This window comes from Hyalella azteca, unplaced genomic scaffold (assembly GCF_000764305.2).
Source record: "Hyalella azteca isolate HAZT.00-mixed unplaced genomic scaffold, Hazt_2.0.2 contig13234, whole genome shotgun sequence".
Classification (NCBI taxonomy): domain Eukaryota; kingdom Metazoa; phylum Arthropoda; class Malacostraca; order Amphipoda; family Hyalellidae; genus Hyalella; species Hyalella azteca.
This window is the reverse complement of record NW_025943163.1, coordinates 4,062-21,860: the sequence shown is the minus strand read 5'-3', so window position 1 is coordinate 21,860 and position 17,799 is coordinate 4,062. Positions and strand designations below refer to the sequence as shown.

Sequence of the window (17,799 nt, the reverse complement as noted above, 5' to 3'; positions counted from 1 at the left end):
ACCAATTATCGCATTTAAATTTAATGTGCGTGCGCTTACTCAAGTTCCAGACCTAATGATATTATTGTACATGTACAATATTTACTCTGGATTTGCGCTCGAGAAAACTCTAAATATTTTCAATCTCATCACTCGACAACATTGCGACGTTCGATTTGATATTCGCCTGGCGAAAAACTATCGTCTTTCTACTTCCATGATATTTTTTAAACTAAATTCATGTGCATTAAATGGAAGTTTTCATAAATGATGCCACCAGATTCATGCACGGTATCACAGATACAATTGTGACGCATGACCAACAAATGACGTCAATATTTTTCAGTGAAGGTGAGAGTAAAATATTCGGTGATGTCTGCGGTGGCTGGACACCAAACCAACGTACAGGCATTAAATAGTTGTTATCATTAGTATACAATGGTAAGAAAAACGTTATTTATATTCTAAATGTGAGGCGATGAAAAAAACATGTGCGTGAATGATGAATTCAATATTTAAATTTCATAATTTATTTCAGGTTACGTTTTTTTAACTGGATTAACTTTAAATGCATTTAGTTGTTTTCGACATTAAAAAAAATAAATTCATGAAAATTAACCCTTATTGACATCCTATGAATATTGTGCACGGAATTTTTTTTTTTTTGACCAGTAGCAGGTTAACCCCACTGGCTACAGCTGCAGATAAAAGCAGAGTGACGGGAAATCGTAACAAGTTAACATCATTCAGTAAAGAAAGCTCGGCCTGAGTGGCAGGTAAACATAACAAATTTTACCACAGTCGCATGTGAACTAAACGTGGTATTTAAAACACGCGTGACTGGTGAACCTGCGTTGCAGGTTACCAATCACGTACTTGTGTACAATCAGTACTGATTGTACCGATTGATTGTACACAAGTACCAATCACGTACTTGTGTATACAAGCAGTACTGATTGTACCGATTGATTGTACACAAGTACCAATCACGTACTTGTGTATACAAGCAGTACTGATTGTACCGATTGATTGCCAACCAATCACATACCAATCACGTACTTGTGTACAAGCAGTACTGATTGTACCGATTGATTGCCAACCAATCACATACCAATCACGTACTTGTGTACAAGTAGTACTGATTATACCGATTGATTGCCAACCAATCACATACCAATCACGTACTTGTGTACAAGTAGTACTGATTATACCTGTCTCTTATACACATCTAGATGTGTATAAGAGACAGCTTGTGACGCGCTCTCAGTGGGAAGAGCCCCNTGTATAAGAGACAGGGATATTTGTCAGGGGTAACTGTCTCTTGGCACATGATTCATTTTATGACAATATATGTCATGGGTAACTGCCTCTTGGCACATGTTCATTTTATGACAATATTTGTCATGGAAATTGTCTCTTGGCACATGATTCATTGTATGACAATGTTTGTCAGAGGGTAACTGCCTCTTGGCACATGTTCGTTTTATGACAATATTTGTCAAGCGTAACTAACTCTTGGCACATGATTCATTTTATGATATGACAAGGACTGCAAGATGTCGTGCATTTATGTTTCACATGGAATCTAAAAATAGAGAAAACACCTATTCACTATATCTTCACTGTAAACATTTCGGAGACCAGCTTCATCATCAATTAAACAATTATATAAAAAATCAGATGGAAAATGTAATCACGCTTACAATGATGGGATAAAAAAATTAGTAGAAAGACCGCTAAAGAAATGAATTCATTTAATTATGATTAGCTTGCTACTATCTATGGATTCGATACTTTTCGTTTTTTTTAAGTAACTTACGGGAGTAATGGCTTTAGAATTAGAATAAGGATAATAACTTCTACAATAACTTAGCATTAAACGAGGTACATTGACGACCTTCATGAATGTGTTGCTGGGTATATTGATTAACAGTGTGAATAATTTGTTGGGATATACCAAACAATTTAAAAATGATGCAGGAATTATCTAAGTATTCCAGATTTAAACTTGTGCCCTTTAAACTCTTTATTTAAACTGGCGACAAATTGAGGGGCAAGCGTTTGATGTGAAACTGAACGAACCACCAACTGAGAAGTACCTAACTAATGTACATAACAAAATAGCGTTTAAATTTAATCTTTCAATTATATATGATCGATTTTATTTTCTGCCTTTTTGCATTTTTTATTGTAAAAATTATTCTACTCTCTGTATTGCTCTCGTATTAGTGTAGCGGATCGTTTGTACCTAAATTTGTGTTAATTTTATTAATTAACAAGATCGTGGTGCAATACATTGTTTGTTACAAGTTAGGTTACGTGTATTTCTAATGTAGGTTTTTAAGTCGCCTTGACGCTCACTATGCTTTGTTGGGTTGGAGAGCTTAAACTTCGTGAAAAAGTAAGCTGTAAGTTGAGTTTTGTATTAAAATACTAATAGTTGACGGGCGAATGTTTTTTCTGTACGTGTTGAATGATAGTGAGCAATTTGTACACAAATGAAGATGCTTTTAACAATGTAGGAAGAAAAAAGTTATGCTGCAGAAAAATTGCAGATACAATTTTTTTGCAGTTCGCTGTCGTCTGGGCTGTGAGCCTGGGAGTCGTTGCTTGTTGGTGCAGAAATGAGCGGTCAACACGCAGGCAGCGGTCTGGCAGCCCAGCCAGCCTCTCACACTCAGAGTCTCAGAGTCAGACCTCAGTGTCGTACGAACTATCCTAGGTATTATGTGTGCGTGTGTTGCGATGGCGAAGCGAATGTTTTAAATCAATGTCAGAAATAGAGAGCATAATGGGAAGTATGCGGTTGTTTTACGTTCAATGTTTGTCCAGTGGAATATAAAGCAAGGTTTGAAAACAAACTTTCTATAAGAAGTAATACAATGCATGTCAATCACGACACTGACGACAGTAGCGTATGAGTGCATGTGCAAGTGCAACCATGCACCGAACAACTCGTTGCAAACAGTCCGGAAACTGAAAAATTGACGACGCTGATAGCATGCTCTTACTTTTTATTCTGCATATTACAATGTTCTTACTATTTTCAGTCGATGAATCAGAATCTTCTTTGGAACATTACTGAGTTTAAAAAAATAATGAAGCGATTCATTAACAACATGTAAAGGTTCTGTAAATAACCCTTATCATTGTTATCATTGCGTCCTACTGCACGGCACAAAACCCCGCGAGAGTTGCCAGCTAAGGTTTATTTTTGGGTACGTTAGCTAATCGATAACGATAAGTAATTGTGAATGGTGTTATAAATATTAGCTTTAACTATTGAAAATCACACACGACTTAGTTTGGTTTACTCATGTATTGAAATGCAAAGAGAGAGCAGAGATATGCCTCAAATGGTGACCCAATACAGGTTTATCTTATGCCAGGGCACGGCTGCCAAAGATACGACGTGTTAGATATTCTTAGTGTTCAAATCTTTCAAATGTCTATCGTGTGAACATTTTATGTGAATAGTTACTGAACACTCATTAAATAAAGAATAAATTTGAGTCAGTTCACTATCGTATCACAATAGCAGCACATAATCACGCTGGTGCTCATCCATCAGCTGAGTCAGTTCACTATCGTATCACAATAGCAGCTCATAATCACGCTGGTGCTCACCCATCACTTGTAAGATTCTAATTCGTCTTAACTAATTTCCTGTAATTCGCAGGTCACTAGGTACGCTGCGACTCGGTCCTAGCTCGCCTTCGTCCTAGCAGCTTTTCTTCCCTCACGCGGTCGGATGTTCAACTAGAATATAATCTTCATGGATCCCCCATACTGGATTCAAATTTGAATGGATCTTTGGAATGTGGACAGGACTGGACAGAAATTTGATATTTGACTGCCAAAATAGATTTTTCATGGTGTAATCATCACTAGGCCTAACGTGCACAAATCCTGGTGAAATTACTTTCAGTGTATTCTGAAGAGCTTGTGATCGCAAAGGTGAGGCGAATAACCAGAAGCGTGTCAGCATTCAAAAGTTTGAAAAACCAATCATGGGGTCGAAAACGTCTAAGCAGGCTACCAGTTCATCCACAGCATCCACTTCCACGTCAACCCAAAACGCATTCACGGCAAGCGGTGCTTTAACTACATGTCCATCGTCGCCCGTTTCCTCTTCAACTCCTGTTACTACATCATTGCAATCAAGCTGCATTTCTGCGCAAGCCCTTGCTCCTATTGCTGTACCATCAGCAACAACATACCCAGCTGTTGCTGTAGCATCAGCTGCAACATCCGCCGCTGTTGCTGTATCAGCAGCTGCAACCTCCGCCGCTGTTGCTATATCATCCGTAGCAACATCCGCTGTTGTTGCTGTGTCAGCAACAACATCCACCGCTGTTACTCTATCATCAGCTGCAACATCAACTTCTCTGGTTACTCCAGCAGTGACTACGACAATACCAGTTCCAACAGCAGGTGTAACAGACATCACATGCGAGGACATCAACGCGTTGAAGCTCTTCATGGCTCTGCGCAGAGGCAGTCCCGTGTGCCAAGTATTCGCTGCTGTTTTCGAAACTCTGTCTGGTCGCGGGAAAAAAACGCTCTACGAGTATTGTTCTAATTATGCATACACAAGCACTGATTACTTTAAATTGTTCAATGAAAATGAAAGAAAGAAGTTGGACCTGAACACTTTGGAGGATTATGACATAACACTGTTGTTCAAGCTCCTCCGCAAATGCTGTGGTTTGAATGCCTCTTTCAAATTTTGGGAGCAGCCTGGAGACTCAATAGAATACAAGCTCCATCGCCTGACACATCACCGCAATTGCTTTGCTCATGAAGTCGGGAAATTATCGAAGATTGAATTAGAATCAAAACTGCAGGACATCAGACAGCTTTCTGATGAAGTCTGTGACTTGGCAGGAGTTGATATAGGCACCAAGAACAGGCTTCTGGCTGAGTTAGATAACATCGTCCTGGCGCAAAGTTTAAAGGCAGAACTTGCTGACGGTATTGCTCAGATGAAAGCATTTAAAGAAGACGTTCAAGATGGCATCCTGGAGAACAGCTTATCTGAGCTAAAAGAAAGATACAGCGAAATGAGAGTTATATCTCCCATTACTTGGTTCGTCAATGACGAGTTACAGAGCATCACCATCGACAAAGTGTTCACTAAACTCACTATGAGTCACAGCAACACCATCGTTGATATTGAAAAACTTCTCCAGTTGAGAGACCGGCATGGAGCCGACTGTTCCACCGTAGTCATCACCGGCATTGCAGGTTCTGGAAAAACTTCGCTGTGCAGGTTCCTCATTTACAGCTGGTCAGGACAAACCGGTGAGGTTGAGGAGCTGGACGACTGCAAACTGCTAATTTTTATTCAATGCCGGTATGTTAAGTCAAATGGTTTCGCTGCATTCATAAAGGAGGATCTACTCAAAGGCTCGTTTTATTTGGTACCCGAGGTGGAAGTTATCGAGATGCTGCAGAGGTTTAAACCATTGTTCGTCATCGATGGTTACGACGAAGCTGACAACGCAGTCCAAAATCTAGTCCTCGAAATACATCATAAATTTCCTTCGAATAAGAAACTCATCACCTCAAGACCTCACATTTATGCATATTTGTCAGCCAAGCTTGTGCACAACCATGCTTGTTCCAACCTAATTAATCTTAAAATCATGAGCTTTGAAACTGACTGCATCGATGAATACTCTCGCAAACTATTCTCTGTACTGAAAAACTCTTCCGGAGCAGACGACTTCCTCGATTACATATTGCGACGGAACAAGTTGCAATCTATCATTAACTTACCGCTGACTCTGGCTTTACTTATTATACTTTGGATTGACGATCATTCCCAGGTTGACGAGGTATCTACTGAGGGCCAAATCCACGTCAAGATCATCGAGATGATGAAACGTCGCCTTACAATGCGACTCTGTGATAATTCATCTGTAGCCAGATCAAACTCCATGGAATTAGAAAAATACGTTAATGTCTGGTTGCACCTTTTGGGGAAGATTGCTCTCGAAGGCATAACTAAGCGACAGCTATTTTTGAACGAAAGCAGCATGCACTTGCTTCAAACAAGGTTCGAATCAACTTTACACAAGTTTGACGTCGAGGACGCCATGTCTTCCATCCTGCAGTGCGACACAAGCATCACCCTCTCCAGCTGCGAGAAGATTTGGTCCTTCATCCACACCACGCAACAGGAAATGATGGCGGCTCTCTATGTCGTCAAAGAAGTTGAAGATGGTAGTACTTTCGCCAAATGTATTCCTGTGCTTCCAGGATTTTGCCACGAACAAATGAAAAACATGATACAATTTTCGATTGAAATTTTGAAAAGCCGAGATACGTTGACTGAAGAAAGCGCCGAATTCATCACTTCGAAATTTCCTTTAAGCTCTAACGAAAATATTCTCTTCGTTGGTTCTATTCTTAAAGTTGTCAATAATGATGCCGTTTTTGTTAAAATATTAAAAAATAGCTTGGATACTAGTTCAATGACTGCAGTTTTATCTTTCGAATGCATGCAAATCATAGCCGACTTTATGCAGCAGAAAATTCTGGACACCCAACTTGAAGTAACTTTTAATGCACCGGTAGACAGTTTCCAAGACGCCCTAAGAAAGCTCAATGGTGTTGGATGTTCGCCAACTTTGCTAATCATTATTGAATATAATATTACCAACGACATTATTGAATCTTTCATCAAGTTTCTGGAAACTGAAAAGAAAGGCTTAAAAGCCAGCTTCATCTTTATCTTCGGATTGGGTTTTAGTGCCGAAATGATAGATGAACTGGTCAGAGTGTGGGATTGGGAAGAACCACTGCAGTTCGGTGGTTTAGCTGACTCAGATGCCACCCATGCCCTTTTTTTAGTTCAGCGAGCCCTGAAAATAGAAAATATCGAAAAAGTAACTTACTCGTCTCCTAAAAGTTCGATACGGGAACCTGGCAATGTCATCGACAATCTGATGAAACGCGGGGTCAAAGTCGAAGAAGCGCCTTTCATGAGCAGATTTTTGATAACTGTCCACAAAAAGCTGTGACTGAGCTCAAATCGGCGCGTTTTTTCACAAACGCACACAGAAGCTTACATTTATTTACTATTTAACAAGTTACTTTTAAATAAACTAGTCTTTCGAAAGCAACAGGCTACTCTTACAATGTACATTAGCCTTCATAACGACATCTTCACATCATTCAACGGTCTTCTCTGCTTGAATAAAAAGAACAAAATTCGGTACTGTAGAACGCAAATCAGATATAGCCGAACGGGAAACAAAATTTTGATTCTCAAGAGTCCTTCATATTAGCTGCCATGCTTTCGCTCCTGCAAGTTTCCAGTACGTACAGATTTAAGTTCAGCGAACCGTCGTTAATGCGTTCTTTTCAACGCCTTCCTCGAACGTTAAATCGGACTTGACCAGCTGTCTTTCCCAGCAAGCGTATCAGGATGTAACCAATGTAGGTCGAGATATTAGAGAACTTGCCTGCCGCTATTTGTCAAATACCAGTGCCGCTGTCTACTATTTCTTTATTTATTACTACTTTATCGCCAAAATATACAATTTTTATTTTAAAATAAGGTGTAGACATATAAGGAAAGATATAACTACTTGGCAGTAAGTATTGTAATTCAGCCTCCAATATAAAACTTTTATTTTAAAATAAGGTGTAGACAAATAAGGCATGATATAACTACTTGGCAGTAAGTACCAATTGTAATTTAGCCTCCATAGATCTCAACAGCATGGAAATCCGTCAGTTGTTCCCCTACTCACTCTTGTCCTAGTTTGTTATCTTGCTTGGCGGTGGCGGCTACTGAGTGGCAATAAATCTAAAAAAAAATTCTCGCGTTTACCTCTCATAAACCCAAAGGATTCTTTACACCGACTTGCTTGTTGCATTGCTCGCTGTCATTGTGCTTTATGTCTAGCCTTGCGTGAGGTCTTCCACCTCAAGATTATTGTTGCTTTCTCCCGGCCACGCATTCGTGATCCAGTGTTCATACGAGACGGCGTAATATTCATTCCGTAAGGTACAGAGTCTGTAACTTGCGCTATGCCAGAGCGTATAAATAAGAGCTCTTTCGTTTATGTGTGTTATTTCTGAAGTGAAATGAATATAATATTGCTTGTATAAATTTTATACCTTGAAGGTAGTGCAGCAATGACATTAATTCATTGTTACTTTTTAAAATTACATTCTAAATGTGCGATGATTATTCTATCTAGTATCTAGGAGGCAATGTTGCAATTTCTTTTATTTGCTGAGCGGTCGGTAAAATTTTTACGGCTGCTCTTGTGTTTTTATGAAGGCTTGTAAGGCTTGGCTGAAGGCTTGTAATGTCAGAAGCACCCCAGCCTGATCTCTGTCAAGGGCTCCGGCGTTAGAATACCGGCGTCTTGCCATGCACCAGCACAGTCAGACCGCAAAGTTGCTCTTCTGTGAATTGCCAAATTTGGTGGAATTGTAACAGTTTATAGATGGACGTGAAGGCAAGGCCTATTGTCGTGTTGTTTGTTCACGTCAGTGTTGCGTTATGTACGTTGGCTATAAATAGCGTGCTGATGACATCGTTTGAGCCCTGGCATAGTAATTGGTTTAAAAAAGCTATTTAATTGACATTTGATTCTAATTTATTACGCTCTATATATTTTTTATGTTTTACATGAAATTTTTTTACGATGCTTGTTTTATTCATTCACAGATTAAAGTCGCAAAGTCGCTTGGGACAAAATCAATCATGGCTGACAACTTTGGCCCTAATCATCGTCTCGTTAGTCTTTTAAAAGTTTTAGTACGATAACGAAAACTTATTATTTCTAGTTTGTTCGAAACGTCACTTTACGACAATGTATAAATCGATAATTTTGATGATCACTCAAAGAAAGATAATGAGTATCATTAGCTATCTCGTTTGCCCAGCTGAGATTGTTTTAATCAAACTTGTAGCCAGTTATTTGCAAGAAGAGAAAACTAACTATGAGTGAGCTTCACACGAACTCGTCACATTCCTGTCGCAGTAGCAAAACTGCGGGACGTAGAGCTCCAGCAGGTTGTCCTGGTAGTGTTCCATATCTATAATCCGTGTGAAAGGAAAATCCCCTTTTCCGATCGCCTTCGGTGTCATCATAATAAAAATAATCGACTTAAAGGAGTCTAAACTGAAGAAAGGTCATTCAATGTTAGATCAACGATGAATAATTGTCAAAATGATTTTGATGAAACTTTGAAATGAGCTGGGCCAGCTGGTTATTGCGGAGAATTTCCCCCTACTCGTAGGAGCATTTCTACAGCAAATCTATGGCATGTTTAAGGACTTGTGACAGGATTGTTATCAATTTATGCTCCGCATTGTGTCAGAATCGACAATTTTGCATTTTCCATATCTATAGCGGGACAATGAGAATAATATACGTCAACTACTTAATTTCGATTGTACATTGTTTGTTTTCATTCTATCCCGATTAAAACTTATTGGTAGATTAAAAAGGCTGACGAGTTTTTTTATTTTTATACAATCGGTGAAAGTTTGAAGCGAGTTCATTCAAAATTCAATGATAAACAAGTGAACAAGTTTTGTTGACATTTCTTTTGTAGAGTACAAGTTTCGCTTGCCGTATGGCCAATTAGTAATAAATCTTGAAAAAATGGCCAATTCCTGGAGTCGATAGCTTAGGGCAAAGAATATCTATTCAAAATTTTCGCAGGCAGGAGATGCCGAGTGACCGCTTAATAAATGCCTATTTAACAGTGTGAAAAAAGACGAAGTCAAGTGACCGTTTGAAGAACGCTTATAAGTTATACAGGGTGAAAAAGACTAAGTCAAGTGACCGTTTGAAGAACATAAGTTATACAGTCTGGCAGGGTGGAAAAAGACGAAGCCGAGTGATCGATTGCAGAACGCGTATAGGGTGGAAAAAGACGCTAATTTACGTAAAGTAGATAATGCGGCATTTTGTTTATCTTATAGATTTTGCAGCGGATAGTGTATGCTCATCAAATGCAGAACATGTGCAAAATCCGTGCTTTCAATGTGGTGCTCTAAACGTGTTAGTTTAATTACGGATCACTTTATAAGAATAAGACAAATGTCATTGTAGCTACTTACGAACACTTTGGTATTAAAGGTCAAGTTAGAATTTAGGCTAGAAATAGCAATACTGAAATTTTCACATTTTAACTTGATCGAGATTCGCCTGTCTAATAACTTTTATCTACACGTTTCAGTTTATTTTAGAGCCTTTCAAATTAGAATAAATGAGTCAAGAATATTCGCATAAATATCATCTTAAAATATAGAATTTTAAGTCTTTATATTTATGAGCAATATATCTATCAAAACAACTAATGATGCAGCCGGTGTGCCAGTGGCCCAGTATGCTATTAATTAAATAGGTGAAAAACGAGTACCCTGCCTGTAATGAAGACGTAATTCATTGCCTGTAATCAAGAAGTACCGTAATGTTTTGCATAACAAAATAATTACCATTTTATGTTAAAAATAATTGGAAGATAACCCAGTGGCCAAGTATATAAACACTAAACTGAATAAAAAGACAGCTTGATCGGAAACTGCTGCTCGACTTGAGAGAGCGCAGCCGTGCGCCATTCATAAATTCAACTCGTTTGCTACCCCTTGCGGTATTATTGCAGATTAACTACATCCAAAAAAAAGGGTGTTTTTTTTTCCCCAAAAAACATATAATTCAAAAAAAAAAAAACACCCTTTTTTTTGGATGTAGTTAATCTGCAATAATACCCCCCTTGCAGCATAAACTCCCAGCCAAAACTATAGATAAAATCAGCGTTGGAGTTAATAGGTATAGTCTTTAGTCTTCAATTTTTGCTAGTTTGTAGTAACATTTACGGGAGTAAAATGAACTTGTTCTTCTCTTGCGTAACCCTCAAAAACGTTAGTTAAGAAATTCTGTGCAAAATAGTACTGTGCAATTTCCTCAAAAACGTTAGTTTAGAAATTCTGTGCAAAAAAGTACTGGATACTTTCCAGCTGCAAATCACTTCTTCAACACGATCTTTCGTTAGGTCACGAAAGCTTTGGTTCATTTCTGGAAATTAAACGTACATACACAAACCTAAGAGTTCACCAAACTGTTGATTTTACCCTCCCAACTTCCTTCTCGCTGCTCATGAGTTGACCACAGTGACCTAATTTAATAGATATAGACCCATCTTGGCCCCACCTCCATACTTAACAGTCTCTTGACTTTACCAGCAGCCAATGAAATAGGTTAGTTTGAGAATGTGGCGATACGGCCATGAAATGATTATGTTTGTTAAGTGAGGAGAGGTGTAAGCAGTGTCCGAGGACGGGAATTCGCTAGTACTTTCCCAGTCAAGCAGCATTGTGGGCAACGAAGTCGATTATTGCGGGTTATGTCATAACGCGGAAGATCCGCCCACTCGATGATTTGGCCGTCGAATTCTCTTTCCCCGGATACGAGCTGGAGCGCAGGGACCACCCCGGGGGTCACGGTGGCGGCCTCCTCATCCTGATTCGCCACGATGTCCCGTATACCGGGGAGACATCTCTCCCCTCCAACGCGGCGACACCACCATGGAGGCTATAGCTATCTCCACTCCGCTTAATGGCTCCTCTCTCTGCATCATCACCGTTTAAATCCCACCGGCCTCCTCCTGCCCCCCGGGATATTCCCCGGAAATCTGACATTGTCTCCATACCGGGCGACAGCCTGATAGTTGGCGACTTCAACGCCATCATCCCTCTTGGTTCTCCCATACGGAAGACCAGAGAGCCGCAGCGCGAGGAGCCGTAGTCGAGGAAGTATATCTCTATGGCGTAGATCTGTGGAGGAAAGTGCGTGAGGAGTTGGAATAATGTACTGTAGCAAGTGAAACAATGATTGTTGTCAATGGATAAAATCAATCTCTTCATACTAGATGTGTTACTCAGCTGACGAAGGTGTTACTCAGCTGACGGTGGTGTTACTCAGCTGACGGTGGTGTTACTCAGCTGACGGNGATGTGTATAAGAGACAGGATTAATGCAGATTCGGCTAAAACTACTTAAGATTCGACTTCGATCGATGCAGATTATTCGATTCAACAAATTATCAGGTGCAGAAACTTCGACGATCTTCGCTGAATCGTCATAGAAAGTTCCTCAATAATCGTCGTCGCGCCCCGTGACATTGCCCTCTCCGTTGCCCACTCCAAATGGGGGTTTGCACATGTCGATCGAGCAAGAATCTGCATTAATTTCTTCATCGATCCGCCCTAATCTTCATCGATCGATCAAGACCTGATTGACTGGGTTAGCGCTTTTGCATGGGCTTATATGCCATATATCATGCTTGTATACGGAAATAAGAAGTACATATAGAGTTGTGCGTTGTTGGACTTCATCAGGACCTCCGGTTTTGTTGGGCTTTATCAAGACCTCCGGAACTATCCTGGACATGTTAATATAGTTCATGATATCTTCACTATTGACACATTACGCTTATTAGCCTCATGTAATCAATTTTTTTGGCATTGCGACAATTTTTTGAACTGTTCTTCATATGCTAAAAAAGTTTACTAGTCGAGACTGAATGTACCGTTGCTGAATGTTAATGTGAAGTGTCGATCGCTGCTACTCATGTCATTTGGCGTCAGCCGGCAGAGAATATGGCTGGAGAGGCTCAAGGCGGTGGAATAATTTGTATTTCAGCGTAGCCATGGTTATTAATTTTGGCCTGGAAGAAAGTAATGTACCGTCCCGCCACGCTGGTGTTGGTGTAAAAAGTGTACGTTGACCATGCCGGCGTGCCTCCGTAAACTCGTCCTATTTTCTCTCCGAGGGTAAAGTCACTCGTGTTGCTGAGGATCACGTCCATGTCAGAAATGTGATTGTAGAAAGCCGTGGCAGCGATCACTGTCTGCACTCGAGTTATTTGTTCCAGGTCTATCTGCGAGTAGCTGTTTGGTAAGTACTGCGTAGCGAAGTATCCGGGGGATGCGCATGCGTATCCATCGGTTGCAGCCTTAGTGGAGAATCCTGGGAGAAGAGTGGAGTAATCGACAGGAGAGTTTGTCTTCACGATGTCCCGGGGGTCCCCCCACGACGTGTAGCAAGCGTCGTACTTTGTTCCTGTCGTCGAAACCGGATCACCCGGCCATCTCACGGCAACGAAAGCCGTGAACATTGCGCACGTACCTGTACATGTTGCCAAGTCAGTTCCGGTAAATAATCAAATACAGTACAGCAATGCCTTCCTTCAATTAAAAAATAGATCAGTACTCGCTGCAGTGAGTGACAGTGAGCGCATTTTCTCACGTCCGTCCCTTCGTCACGGACGAACATGACGAGCACAACAGCGTCTTTTTTCCATAAATGAGAAAATGCGCTAAAAAATGCATTCAACCTTGAGGCAGTGCTAAAGAACGAATAATACTCATATCTTATTCCTTACTATTGATGCCAAAACAACAGCAAAATCTAATCTATTCTAACATAATTACGAAAAACATTTTGACGGAAAATATATTTAATCGCGGCGAATTTTCTGGCAAGGAAGAAGGCACTCATTCCTCTCCTACGCCCAACGCCAGTCGATCCAGTCTGTCTCTCCTGGCTACACAACTTCAGAGGCTAAAGTAGGAGTATATCACTCAGCCGCCATCAGGGCCTAACTACGCATGACTAAAATCTTCTTTGCATTAAATTGATCAAGCAAATGTTACATTTTTCCAATAAAAAGTTTTCATAACTTTTATTTGTGTCATGAGCTAAAATTCCACTTCGTTTTGTTACTGATTTCAATGGAATAATTGAATACCGGAGTTATCCACCAAGGATATTATTTCATGAATAGAAATTTCAAGGTAAGACCACTTGAGTTAGATTTACATGGAGGACTTGCTTCTGCTGAACATAAAGTAGGTAAGACCATGAAAAAATAATACATTAAAAACCTCCAACTTGCGACGAAAAAAGGAGTGAGTCGGCAAATGAAATTGTTGTACAAGAATACAATTGTACGAATAAGACTAAAGTTGTTACTCTATGATACGTTATGAATTGAGGAAGACGAATTTTTTTCGCACTCATTAGACTGATCATGAAAACGCTATCAAGTTTCATCTTACATCTTATTAAATTACTTTGTATAAAAGAGACAATTTACAAAAGTTAATCTTTGACACGTCATACATTAAGATGAATAACATTAGTCGGATTAATTAAGTTGGGATAACTAACATTACATACTCTTGAGGCTGCAGAAAAAGCGGCAGTTGGCGGTCTGCAGGCACGCGAGACTGCAGGTGGCACGCAGACCTAGCCCCGTCGAGCCTGGCGCTGCGGTCGCCAGAGAGCAATTATTCTCCACGAAATTCCCGGCAACCTGAAGGACGGCATGTAATTCAAATGTTTTATATAAAGGACTTAATTCCGATGATAATTTCTCTTTAATTGTCAACACCGTTCTTAGAAGATTGAAATTTATAAACCCTTAAATGCACGCATTTGTTAATGTAAAGACCACGCCTTGTCACTCACTTTTACCGCTTCACACAACACTGATTTAACACGTTTCGTTCTCGTTTATAGGCAAAATTTGGACAATTGGTAATCCTAGGAGGATAGGCCGAATTTTATTTTCAAATAGTAAAAATTTGTTTATAATGAAAGAGAAAATATTAATCGCATCCTATCTTAGAGTTGCATGCAATGCAATGTTAATGCCCGCGCAGTGAAGAGGGAACTTGTTCTCCTTACTACCCAATTAATATCCCGCAATATTCCAGTTCTGGATTATTTTAAAAATGCATCACTTGTTCCCAACTGTTAGCATTGGTGAAGTTACTCCTTTTAACAAATTTCGTCACACTTTTTCACAAATTTCGCCAGACCAGAGCATACTTTTTATTAACAATTTTCTTATTGCATTTTTCAATAAACCGAACTAACTTTCTTGCTGGTGCTTGGCGATCAAAGTATTCTTAAAGTACATGTATGCATTGGTCTACAATCAAACCTGCATAAATGAAGAACTTCTGTCTACATACAATAATATATTTCAATCTATATGTATATGTTCAGATTTAAATTATACATTTTCCGATATAATCTATATTTATAACACACTCAATACACTAACGACAATTTTTGAGACTTAAGTGCACCGGACACCAACATCACTCACCTTGTAGAAGCGGCCCGATACTTGCCCCCCTGTCGCGTCCCCTGGTAGCATTAGTGACACCACCAACTCTAATATGAATAACTGATGAGCTGACGACAGCATAGCTGCATTGAGAATTTAGGGACTAAATTATTCAATGACGAGTAAAGTTGAACAGAAGCCAAATGAAGATATTTTTGCTACCGAAACATGGGTTTTTAATTGCAAGAACAAATATTCATATTTTAAAAGTGATGATTGATATCTTGGTGTCTACTTATGAAGATAATATGAATGTCTGAAACGCTTAAACGATGGTGGGGAGTTTATTCATATTTGTTTATGTGGATAAAAGTTGACTTGCATCTTGAATACTTTTTCTTCGACTTATCACTTAGATACGCTAGCAACACGTCTTTCTCTCCGTTCCCACCTCGACTCAGTGACGCGAGTCGACTGAAATGGAGAACTTTCTCGGCGTACGCAATAGCAAAGTGGAATGAGCCTATGCATTGGAAATGTGACTTGATAAATACGTTTTGCACGATATCATGGAGAAGCACGTTACTGGTGTGCACTGAAATTGGTTTCAATCAAGTCAGCAAACAAAAAATTGTTGGAATGAGTTCAGTAAACATAGCTGAGAAGAATCGATGTCCGCATTGTTCTCCTCGTGTGTGCTTATGATTTTAACACATTCACGCTAATTGACGGCTATATCCGTCATGTTGAATTTGCACAAAATGTTAACGTCTATAGGCGTCAACAATAGAAAGTGCTTTGAACAATAACAGCTGGTTTAACACAGTCATGCATACATTAGCGCAAAACTTGGCACCATAGGCGTATCTCTTATTCACTCGTATGTAATAACACGTAGCAACGGCGGCTCTTCACGTACCTTGTTTCTTCTGCACTGCTAAATTGGATGGCTAGAGCCGTTCGTGTAAATTGGATCACATGAAAACTAAGGCGAGCGTGAATGTGTTAAGCTGTTTTATTCACAGGCTCTGGCATCTCAGGTATAAAATTTGCGTGATGAAGCCTTGATTGTTTGCTGCCTCTGATAGTTTTGTGTGGGAGTTTTTTAGTACGGAGCTGGCATTGAAATGTGCAAAGTAATAATGTTGAGAAATTTAGAAATTAATATTGACACCTATGCATTTTTATGCGTTTACGTTAAATTTATCTGTATGTTCAAAGCCTACCTTGGTATCGTGGCTAACACTATTGCGTGGATAACACGGTTGCGTGGATAACACGGTTGCGTGGATAACACGGTTGAGTGGATAACGCGGTTGAGTGGATAACACGGTTGCGTGGATAACACGGTTGAGTGGATAACACGGTTGAGTGGATAACACGGTTGAGTGGATAACACGGTTGAGTGGATAACACGGTTGAGTNATCTAGTATCTAGGAGGCAATGTTGCAATATCTTTTATTTGCTGAGCGGTCGGTAAAATGTTTACGGCTGCTCTTGTGTTTTTGTGTAGGCTTGTAAGGCTTGGTTGAAGGCTTGTAATGTCAGAAGCACCACAGCCTGATCTCTGTCAAGGGCTCCGGCGTTAGGATACCGGCGTCTTGCCATGCACCAGCACAGTCAGACCGCAAAGTTGCTCTTCTGTGGATTGCCAAATTTTGTGGAATTGTAACAGTTTATAGATGGACGTGAAGGCAAGGCCTATTGTCGTGTTGTTTGTTCACGTCAGTGTTGCGTTATGTACGTTGGCTATAAATAGCGTGCTGATGACATCGTTTGAGCCCTGGCATAGTAATTGGTATAAAAAACTATTCAATTGACGTTTGATTCTAATTAATTAGGTTTTATATATTTTATTTATGTATTACATGAAATTTTTTTACGATGCTCGTTTTATTCATTTACCGATTAAAGTCCCTAATTGGGACAAAATCAATTCTGTCTGACATAGCTTTGGCCCTGATCTTCGTCTCATTAGTCTTTTAGTACGACGTCACATTACGACAATGTATAAACCGATAATTTCGATGATCTCTCAAAGAAAGATTATGAGCATCATTTGCTATCTCGTTTGCCCAGCTGAGATTGTTTTAACAAACTTGCAGCCAGTTATATGCAAGAAGAGAAACCTAACTGTGAGTGAGCTTTATACGAACTCATCACATTCGTGTCGCAGTAGCAAAGTTGCGGGACGTAGAGTTCCAGCAGGTTGTCCTGGTAGTGTTCGATATCAATAATCCATTCGAAAGGAAAACCCCTTTTCCGACCGCCTTCGGTGCCATCATAATATAAAAATATAACTCAGTACCCACTGCAGTGAGTGGCAGAGAGCGCATTTTCTCGTCGGCGAAAACTTGAGGTCACGGACGGACGGACGGACAAACATAGCGAGCACAATAGTGCATTTTTTCCATAAATGAGAAAATGCGCTAAAAATACCGACTTAGAGGAGTCTAAACAGAAGGAAGGTCATTCAATGTTGGATCAACATTAAATAATCGACAAAATGATGTTGACGAAACTTTAAAATGAGCTGGCTATTGCAGAGTATTTCGCCCTAGTGTAGTGATAAAGCAGAGAGTTTTTTGACTGTCCCCTTCAAGTTCATTTTAGAGTCCTAATAGTATACCAGTAAAGTATCATGGATACTTATATTATCATACGCAAGAAATCGGTTTAAATCTTGAGTAAATGAGGAAATTA

At 39.7% G+C, this 17,799-nt stretch overlaps 1 protein-coding gene across 1 annotated transcript; it reads left to right on the top strand.

The window, feature by feature from the left end:
- The first annotated feature begins 3,733 nt into the window (after nucleotides 1-3,733).
- On the top strand, nucleotides 3,734-8,581 carry LOC125178846. The gene has a single exon (XM_047883570.1). It carries the CDS (start codon nucleotides 3,990-3,992, stop codon nucleotides 7,005-7,007), a length of 3,018 nt encoding a protein of 1,005 aa, XP_047739526.1. The 5' UTR covers nucleotides 3,734-3,989; the 3' UTR covers nucleotides 7,008-8,581.
- Nucleotides 8,582-17,799: the final 9,218 nt, after the last annotated feature.

Coding starts and splice junctions, on each gene's coding strand:
- LOC125178846 (XM_047883570.1), top strand. CDS start 3,990: ATGGGGTCGAAAACGTCTAAGCAGGCTACCAGTTCATCCACAGCATCC.